Genomic DNA, 10,540 nt, shown 5'->3' on the forward strand with positions numbered 1-10,540 from the left:
CTTATTATTCCCGATTATCCGAGCATACAACTCTTCAAGCTTGGTCCATAGAGTACGAGCATGTGTCTCCTCGCTGATTGGTTCAAAACATTATCATCAATCCACTGCCGAATATACCCACAAACCTTTCTATGCAAAATATTCCAATCTTGATCAGTTTTAGCTTCTGGTTTATCGGTAGTGAACACAGGCAAATAATAATCGTTCACATAAAGAAGGTCTTCCATCTTACCTTTCCAAACATGATAATTAGAACCATTCAAATTCACCATCCTATTGTAATAGCTTTCATCGTTCAAACAAGTCTTAACCCAAGAATAAGAGCCGAAGCTCTGATGCCACTCTGTTGGTAAAAACACGACTGCCTAGCCACAAACGGTAAACAAATAATGCGGAATTAATCTTCGTTTGGCTAAACTTTTTCCCGACCCGAATCAATGCAAATAAATAGGGTATTCTAAATGTAAAAGGGAAACAAAAAATTTAGCATAGAAAACCTCTCAAAACCGAGCGAGTAAAAACCGCGCAACTACTAGAGCCGCTTCAAATCTACTATCACCAATAATAGCAGTACAAAGTCTTCTGTAGGTAAAACTAGAGGCATACACAAATCCTTATATACTTGGAACAAACAATCTTCAAGTATATGGAATCAATTACAAAAAAGCAAACGAGTAAGAGGTATCAGAACGAGAGAATAAACCAATCTCTGGAACGTCTCTTATCTCCATCAAAATACCAAAAGAACTTTGGAGCACAACTTCTCTTCGTATTCTGTTGAATCGGAGAGGAACTAAAAATTGCTCACAAATCTTTTTCGTGTCCTAATAATATTGTCGTCTATAGAGAATAATATCAAATCCTTGAATAATTCTCAATGTATATATATATATATATATATATATATATATATTGAATAATGTCGGTTGTTTTACGTGAGCACCACCAAACCCCTTAATTGGTTTTTGTTTCCTGTTTAACACGTAAGTCCAGCCCACAAAAGAAAATACCAACTTCAATATTATAGTCTTGTGGGCCCAAAAGAAACCCTCCAAAAACTTCATACGGATGAAGTTGTAATTCTTTCTACCTTTCTTTTTTTTCCCTTTAATATCAAATAATAATAATAATAATAATAATAATAAAACCCACGGAGTTTAAGATTGTTGGGCTTTCTCATGGGAAAAAATACCCCAGCACACCTCTACAGATCTAACGGTGATTAATAAATTACCTCTACAGATCTGATGGTGATTAATAAATTAAAGTGCAGCCTTCGACAAATCTTCCTTCGGATTTGTATGATTCAATATACAAAATAATATTTAGAGTAATCTATATTCAAATCGATTTTAATCAAACCGTCGGTTGTTCTTTTTAAACCGATTTTAATCACAGTTTCTTGATTTTTGCGATTTTTTTATTAAATTACAATACTCGGGGTGTTGACTTAATTAATTCGTGTTGTTCCTGAATTTTGTTACCTTCTAATTGTAAGCATGTGATGGGAATTTGCAAAAAGAAAATAATTAACGATCAAATATGTGGAAGCTTTAGTTGGTTCTTTAATCAATTTCTTAATTCAAGAGTCTGTTTGCTCTCTAATACCAGTTGTTGGCAATAAGATATAAAATCGGATGAACAAGGATCAAAGATTAATACACATAAATGGTTTCTTCATTACGAATGCACATATCATTTTCAACGTACTACAACACCCTATAAAAACTTATCGGTTTGGTGTGATCCAAATAACACATTGGTAAACACCAATAAAGCCATAATAAACTTAACCCCTACATATTTGCAACAAATATCTGACTCATATAAATAGTAGTTTTAATACAAATATTACTTTAATTTTGGTTTAAATTTCAACAGGGACCCGTTAGACTTGACATAATCTCTGGTTTGAATTACTCTTCAACATATATCATAATCTATTTACAGACATTCACATGTTATAATCAAAGATCACCATACCGACGCCAACAATTTTTTCTCGTAATCTTCTCTAAATGCTTCGTTATCGTTCCATTGCCTCACAAATCCTTAAACCTAACATTTAAAATCAACCAAATATCAAATTTATGATAATTATGTAAACTGTTGTTGCAAACTATGAGATTATTATGTGAAATTGTTAGAAATGAACCTGTGCATCGCATGCATATTTTATTTCGACAACATCCCCTTTTCGTGCAAGCTCTTTCACATGTGTCTTGAACGATTGATACTCGTTATAAATAGAATTCTGCATTAAAGAATTGAATATTACGCGTCGCATTTTCGTGCTCTACATATGTTTGCTGAAAGGAAAAAGGGATACTTTACAATACCATCTCTTCCTTCTGTCCTAGAAACTCGTAAGCAGTTTTGTAGGCTTCAATTCTCTTTAAATCCACATTTTTAAGCTTATTGTTTAAGCAGCTGATGCTCTTTCTCACTTGTCCCAATTCAGTTTTAAGTCGAATAATTGTAGCTCTACGTCTGATTTGCTCCCACTTTTTGCTCTCGATGTCATCTAACAAAATCTAACAAAAGAAACTAAATTATTGTTGGAAAATTTTTGTGAAACAAAATATATATATATATATATGTTTAAACTTTGAATTTTTTATTCAAGATTGTTAGTCAATTAGTCAAAGCCATTAAAATGTCCTTTAATTTGATCAAAAATATTAAAGTTTTGGTTAATGGTTCCTTTAATTTGGTCAAAAAATTAAAGTTTTGGTTAATGATGGTTGAATGGTTTCAACTTTCTACTAGTATAAATAACAAGGGAGCTCCTTGGTTGTAGACACACAAAAACCACAAAATTAACACATTCTCTCTTGTGTTTTCTCCAACTTTCTCCTTAAAAAATTCTAACATTCTTGATCATCTTCATCATTTTCTTTAAAGTACTATTCGGGTGCTAGAGCCCTCCCCGGCAGTACATATTGCTTAGGCCGTTGTACCCTGGGAAACAAAACGGGGAGAGACCCGGAATTTGTTTTAAGGGCCCCGTGTAAAACACAATCCTCGGCCACAAAGACTATGACACCATTCTTCTTCTACACCTTTCTTGCATTATTTTATTTCAATTGTATTGTAATTTTGATTTTTCCAGTGTAATTCGTATTGTAATTTACTTGCTTTCCTAGATAGGTTTGATTCCTTGTATTGTAATCATTTTATTAAAAGTGTTTTATTTTTATACGCGAACGGTTTCCTACAATCTTAAAACAATTTTTTTAAAAATCACCGTTCGTGTATTCAAAACATTCTCGTGTGACTCAAACTAGTTTTGTTTCACGCGGTTCTGTTTTTAAAAAAAACATTTTTTTTTCCATTTCTATTCAAAGGAGCGACTTTGTAGAAACGGAAACCGATTACAATTCTGATTTTTTAACGCTAAACTCTTGGAAAAACACCCATTGTTTGGTCCATTCAAAGTTGAACTTAGAACACTTTCGGTGGGTTAATTCCAGAGTTCGGATTAAAAAAGTTTTGCGTAACTTTAATTTAGTGGGAGCGACCACTATTAATATTTCCGAAAAACTAACTTAGCATAGTTATAGTTTATTTTTCAAAAAAAATGGCATCACCGTCATCGAGCAAGGTTACCGGTACGCCTTTGTCCGTTATGGTAGGAGCGACTACCATGGCTAATCACGCTGAAAAACCCAAGAAGTTCTCGGGTTTGCACTTTAAATGGTGGCAACAAAAGATGTTCTTCTATTTGACCACCTTGAACCTTGCGAGGTTCTTGACAGAATCCGCTCCCCTAGTCACTAACGCGGAGGGGGAGACCGACGCTCAAACTTTGAGTGCGGTAGATGTGTGGAAGCATTCGAAATTCTTATGTCGAAACTATGTGTTAAACGGTTTAGTTGACGCGTTGTATAACGTGTACTCTTCAATAAAGTCTGCCAAAGAATTATGGGAATCTTTAGACAAAAGGTACAAAACGGAGGATGCGGGAACAAAGAAATTTGTTGTCGCCCGTTTCTTGGACTATAAAATGGTTGACTCTAAGACTGTAATTAGCCAAGTCCAAGAGTTGCAAGTTATACTTCACGACATCTTTGCTGATGGAATGACACTTAGTGAGACATTTCAAGTGGCAGCGATGATTGAAAAAAATTGCCTCCTAGTTGGGTTGAGTTTAAGAATTATCTTAAACACAAGCGAAAGGAGATGACCATTGATGATCTTATTGTTCGACTTCGGATAGAAGAAGACAATAAGAGACCTCAAAAAGGTAGCCTAGTGGATGTTTCCGCCAAGGCTAACTTAGTCGAGTACGGTCAATCCTCCAAAGGGGCAACAAGGGCAAAGGCAAAGGTAACAAAGGGAAAGCGAAAGTGGACCTTGGCGTGAAGAAAGGGGTTGTGAAAAAGAAGCCTCCACCTTTCCAAGGACCATGTTACAACTGTAATGAAATGGGGCACCGGGCGAACCAGTGCAAGAAACCGAATCGCGAGCGCGCGCATTTGGTGGACGAGGATGGCACTCCTCTCGTGGCGATGATTACCGAGGAAGCGGCTTTCATCGAGGAAGTCAACGTTGTGGGAGATGCTCCCAAAGGGTGGTACGTTGACACCGGCACAACCCGCCATGTTTGCGGCGACGAACAACTCTTTAAGAATTTCAAAGAGGCGGCGGGTGACCAGAAACTTTACATGGGGAATAAAGCTACTGTGGACATCATGGGGGAAGCGATGTGGTCTTGAAGTGGACTTCTGGCAAGGAGCTCACGTTGACCAAAGTTCTCTATGTTCCCAAGATTCGCAAGAATCTTGTCTCGGGATGGATGCTCAACAAGCACGGATTTCGCTTGGTGATTGAATCGGATAAATTTGTTTTATCGAAAAATGGAATGTTTGTCAGCAAGGAATATGCTGACAATGCTATGTTTAAATTGAATGTAATTGTTGTCAAAAATATGAATAAAATTGCAACTTCTATTTACATGCTTGAGTCGTCAAATTCTAATTCTTGTGTTTGGCATGGTAGACTAGGACATGTAAATTTTAATTCAATTCGACGTTTAACTAAATTAAATATGCCCTGCTGGCGGTGCATGCATATAATGTATATATGTGTGAACTCTCGGGTGGGCAAAAGTAAAATTGCACTAATTTTGACGTTATTTTACTAATCTCGTGAAAATAACGTTAAAAGTGGGGGAAGGCTAATCAGGCATCATGTGGTGGCGTTGATAGCCGAAAGACAAGGGCACATGCATCAATCAGCCGGTGTCCCGATGATTGAGTGCTATGTGCCTTATGTCCAAGGCTTGATGCAAAACTACTATCGAGCCGGGGGTCTCATCGGAAGCAGCCTCTCTATCCCTATGGGGTAGAGGTAAGGTTGTCTACATCTTACCCTCCTCAGACCCTACCATAGCATTGCTATTGGTGGGATATACTGAGTACGATGATGATGATGATGATGATGTTTAACTAAATTAAATAGCATTCCATGTTTTAAAATCGATTCAAAATATAAATGCTAAACATGTGTTGAATCCAAACTAACAAGAAAGCCTTTCAAATCGGTTCAATGAATAACCGAACCCCTTGATTTAATCAACACCGATGTGTGCGATTTAAAAGCCACTCCCACAAGAGGTGGAAATAAGTATTTCATCACGTTCATTGATGATAGTACTCGGTATTGCTATGTATACTTACTTAAAAGTAAGGATGAAGCAATAGACAAGTTTATCTTTTATAAAGATGAGGTTGAAAATCAACAAAAATAGAGAATAAAAACTTTGCGAAGTGATAGGGGTGGTGAATATGTTTCCCCATTTGCGGAAATATGCGCAAAAAGTGGCATAATACATGAGTGTACCCCACCTTATTGTCCAAAATCAAATGGCATTGCGGAACGAAAGAACCGTACATTAAAAGAGATGATGAATGCTATGTTGATTAGCTCGGGCATGAGCTATGACTTGTGGGGGGAGGCTATTCTCTCAGCCAATTATATCTTGAATAAGATACCATGAAAGAAAACGGGCGTGACTCCGTATTAGTTATGGAAGGGTAAAAAACCTTCATACAAATACATTCGAGTGTGGGGGTGCCTTGCCAAGGTGATGGTTCGGCCACCAAAGGCACTAACGATAGGACCTAAAACCGTGGATTGTATATTCATTGGATATGCAAACCATAGTAATGTGCATAGGTTTCTTGTACATGAGTCCAAGAATCCCAATGTACATGAAGGTCACTATTGTTGAGTGGAGGACCAACGATATTTTCGAAAATGTGTTTCCCTATTTAAGGAAACACATGCGAGTTCATCAAGAGCGGTTGATGAGGCAAGTACATCAAGAGCGATTGATGATACTGTTCATGATGAGAGACATGAACGACCCGAAATTGAGGAAGGTGAGCTTAGAGGAAGCAAAAGACCAAGGATTGAAAAATCCTTTGGTCCTGATTTCGTGAGCTACATGGTTGACGGTGAGCCCAAGGCGGTTACCTCCATGGAATCACCTCAATGGAAAGAAGCAATTAAAAACGAGATAGATTCTATATTGCAAAATCATACTTGGGAGTTAGTAGATCTTCCGCCGGGTTGTAAACCCCTTGGATACCGTTGGATATTCAAAAGGAAGATGAAAGCCGATGGAAGTATTGATTAATACAAGGCAAGGTTAGTGATCAAAGGGTATAGACAAAAAGAAGGTCTAGACAATTTTGATAATTACTCGCCGGTCACTCGAATAACCTCAATAAGGTTGGTTCTTGCAATCGCAGCCTTACGAAATTTGGAAATTCACCAAATGGATGTAAAAAACGCATTTCTAAATGGCAATTTACATGGAGCAACCCGAGGGTTTCTCTGCCCCAGGGAAGGCAAAGTATGTAAACTAGTCAAATCATTGTATGGTTTGAAGCAAGCTCCAAAACAATGGCACTTAAAGTTTGATCATGTCATGCTTGAAAATGGTTTCAAAATAAATGAGTGTGACAAATGTGTCTATGTGAAGGACACGCCAGGAAGTTATGTGATTTTATGTCTTTACGTAGATGATATGCTTATCATTGGGAGTAATGATACTATGATTAAATCTACAAAAGATATGTTGAAAGCGAGGTTTGACATGAAAGACTTGGGTCTCGCGGACGTGATTCTTGGGGTTCAAATTACTAGAACCCAAAATGGTCTTATCTTCAATCAATCTCATTATGTGGATAAAATTCTTGTGAAATTCAATAAGGATGACACGCGTATCGCGTCAAGTCCAATTGATACGACCCACCATATATCTAAAAATAGAGGCGAGGGTGTTGCTCAGTTAGAGTACTCAAGAATTATTGGTAGTCTAATGTATCTTATGACATGTACTCGACCCGATCTAGCTTATGCCGTGAGTAGGCTAAGTAGATATACTAGTAATTCGAGCGTGGAACATTGGAAAAGTATAACACGGGTTTTAAGGTACTTAAGATACATAAGAGACTATGGACTCCATTATAATCGAGATCCAGCTATGATCGAAGGATACAGTGATGCAAATTGGATTTCGGATATAAAAGATTCTAAATCAACAAGTGGATATGTATTCACACTTGGTGGTGCAGCTATTGCTTGGAAGTCTTATAAGCAAACGGTTATAGCTAGATCCACGATGGAATCGGAGTTTATCGCCTTGGATAAATGTGGTGAATAGGCGGAATGGCTACATCAATTTATGGAAGATATTCCAATATGGCCAAAGCCTTTGTCGACTATTTGCATACATTGTGACGGTCAATCAGCGATTGGTAGATCCCATGGCGTGATGTACAACGGCAAATCAAGGCATATTCGACGTAGACATAACACGGTACGATAACTACTCACAACGGGTGTTATCACGATTGATTATGTAAAGTCAAAAGATAACATTGCAGACCCATTAACAAAAGGCTTAAGCAAAGTGTTAGTTAACAAGTCATCAAAATGAATGGGACTAAAGCCCATGGGAAAATGGGACATGAGGGAAACCTAACCTAATTGACTGGAGATCCCAAGATCTAGGTTCAATAGGACAACTTAATCATGAAACCAAAGGCGGTCACTCTGGGGGAGTACCCCAAACCAAACTAAAGAGCGTTGCATGCGCGCGCGTCCTAGTCCATTCCAATCAGTGACACATGTTGTAAGGATAAGCATAATATAGGTTAATGATTTGTGGAAATCAAAAAACCTATTACTTTTGATGATTCGAGCGAGAATCACCTATGTGAAAGAGAACTAGAGTCGGTTTGAATGGATTTTGGGGCAAAATCCTAGAGCTCTCTCACAGAACCAGGCTAGTGTTCTAGGACCATAATAGGACATGACAGTGAGGGGATGGCCAGACCAGCAAGAGTGTTGTGTGAAGTGTATTGTTGTCTACATAAATGGGGGTATGTTCAAAGACATTGTGTCTACACACCGCTAGGAGACTAAGTATGCTTCACAAAGGAAGGTTCAAAGGGTAACACCTACCTATCCTGCAATGCTCAACCGTTGAATTGAATCTAAAAAACTTGCATGTATGGATTGATCTCAATGTGAAAATGAATGAGTTTTGTTTTCGCATGTGAGGGATTGTTGGAAAATATGTGGAAATGAATGAGTCTTGTTTTCACATGTGGGGGATTGTTGGAAAATTTTTGGTGAAAAAAAAATATATATGTTTAAACTTTGAATTTTTTATTCAAGGTTGTTATTAATTAGTCAAAGTCATTAAAATGTCCTTTAATTTGATCAAAAAATTAAAGTTTTGGTTAATGGTTCATTTAATTTGGTCAAAAAATTAAAGTTTTGGTTAATGATGGTTGAATGGTTTCAACCTTCTACTAGTATAAATACAAAGGGAGCTCCTTGGTTGTAGACACACAAAAAATACAAAATTAACAGATTCTCTCTTGTGTTTTCTCCAACTTTCTCCTTAAAAAATTCCAACATTCTTGATAATCTTCATCATTTTCTTTACGATACTATTTGGGTCTAGAGCCCTCCCCGGCAGTACATATTGCTTAGGCTGTTGTACCCTGGGAAACAAAACGGGGAGAGACCCGGAATTTGTTTTAAGGGCCCGTGTAAAACACGATCCTCGCCCACAAAGACTACGACACCATTCTTCTTCTACACCTTTCTTGCATTATTTTATTTCAATTGTATTGTAATTTTAATTTTTCCGGTGTAATTCGTATTATAATTTACTTGCTTTCCTAGATAGGTTTATTCCTTGTATTGTAATCATTTTATTAAAAGTGTTTGATTTTTATACGCGAACGGTTTCCTACAATTATGTCACACAACTAGTTCTGGCAAAAGCTAAATTTAGCGGCACAACTTGTTACCAGTTTGCCTTCTATTTCAATGCAGTAATCACTGCTCTTTTAATATTAACCTCAATATTTGCAATCAAAAAGAAATAAAAAAGAAAGAAAGAAAAAGAAAAATGTTACCTTTAATTTATGTTCTCTGTATCGCTTCCAGTCTAGGTCTCTCTTCGAACTTCGTCCTCTAGTAGGCATATGATTACTCTGAGGATTGGGTTGTTGTGAAATGAAGATTTCTTTCGTCTTCTTGAAGTCGTCTATTTCTTGATACATTTTCATTTCATCTGCCCGTTTCTTGTTCCCATGTCGAATCCTTTGCACCATGCTCTCGATCTTTTGATGGTTTAGGAAATAAAGGTTTATTCAGTTAAAATGGAATAGATTTAAGACGGGGGTAATTAATATAGCGTACCATATCATCAAGTTCTTGTGTACTATTCGATGCCATGCTACTAGATTTCGGAAAAGACAAACGTTCTTCTTCAACTTGTTGCAAATACTCAATGTCAATCCTACCTTTCTTGATCAGCCTTTTCTGGGAACGTTTTCGGTCTGGTTTTGTAGTGGAATTAATTGGCACACTAGGTGTGGTAGTATCTTGATTATAACTTCCAAGATACTTAATGTCCAACATCTTCCACTAGAGTTGTTTATCAAGATACGAAAACTTCTTTAGCTTCTGGTTTATTTCAAGTTCCTCTCCCTGTTAATCAATTTACAAACACAAATAAAAATATGCCTATGTGACACTTTATAAATCTATAGTTACCTTCTTCTGAGCTAATTCTTCATTGATGCAAAATCTTTCGCTATTCAATAACTGATATTGCTTTAGGAACACTTGTTTTTGAACCATCACTGAAGATGGTGGAAACCTGACAAAATAAAATCGATGAATATTGTTTTTATTCATGTCACGCTCCTTTTGTTCTTTCATAAATCGATTATAGTTGCAAGCAGTAGTTTGGGACTTGGGTAAGGTGGATTTCACAAACCACTTACTTGGAACGGAAAAAAATTTAATATAATGTCTCTCTTATGTTTGACAAGTACTTTAAGTCAACTATATATTTATGTGGTTATTAGCCGGACGTGTACCCCACGGCAAGAAAGTGAACTTGGCATTTTTTAATATATTAATGTTTAAGAAATGTGTAAAGTTTGTTTTATTCAAATAAATAAGAGTGAAAATTCCTACTTTGAGTTGACCAACTCGACTA

General features: G+C 36.8%; 1 protein-coding gene across 1 annotated transcript; it reads right to left on the reverse strand.

The window, feature by feature from the left end:
* Positions 1 to 1,986: 1,986 nt before the first annotated feature.
* LOC143533938 (uncharacterized) lies at positions 1,987 to 9,954 on the reverse strand. Its single transcript, XM_077028559.1, has 5 exons — positions 9,733 to 9,954; positions 9,447 to 9,653; positions 2,340 to 2,534; positions 2,156 to 2,254; positions 1,987 to 2,058 (listed from the first exon to the last, which is right to left on the reverse strand). The coding sequence occupies exons 1-5, from the start codon at positions 9,952 to 9,954 to the stop codon at positions 2,053 to 2,055; spliced, it is 729 nt and encodes a 242-aa protein (XP_076884674.1). The 3' UTR covers positions 1,987 to 2,052.
* Between the last annotated feature and the right edge of the window lie 586 nt (positions 9,955 to 10,540).

Source organism: Bidens hawaiensis, unplaced genomic scaffold (genome assembly GCF_021521415.1).
Source record: "Bidens hawaiensis isolate Kalapana, Puna unplaced genomic scaffold, B.hawaiensis_p1.1 tig00009958_1, whole genome shotgun sequence".
NCBI classification, from domain to species: Eukaryota; Viridiplantae; Streptophyta; class Magnoliopsida; order Asterales; family Asteraceae; genus Bidens; species Bidens hawaiensis.

What these genes read in the sequence shown, in the direction of transcription:
- LOC143533938 (XM_077028559.1), bottom strand. Translation starts at nt 9,954, where the DNA reads ATGTTGGACATTAAGTATCTTGGAAGTTATAATCAAGATACTACCACA. An exon ending in CACAAGAACTTGATGATATG is followed by an intron (nt 9,654 to 9,732) that starts GTACGCTATATT and finishes AACCATCAAAAG; the next exon opens with ATCGAGAGCATGGTGCAAAG. An exon ending in ACAGAGAACATAAATTAAAG is followed by an intron (nt 2,535 to 9,446) that starts GTAACATTTTTC and finishes TTCTTTTGTTAG; the next exon opens with ATTTTGTTAGATGACATCGA.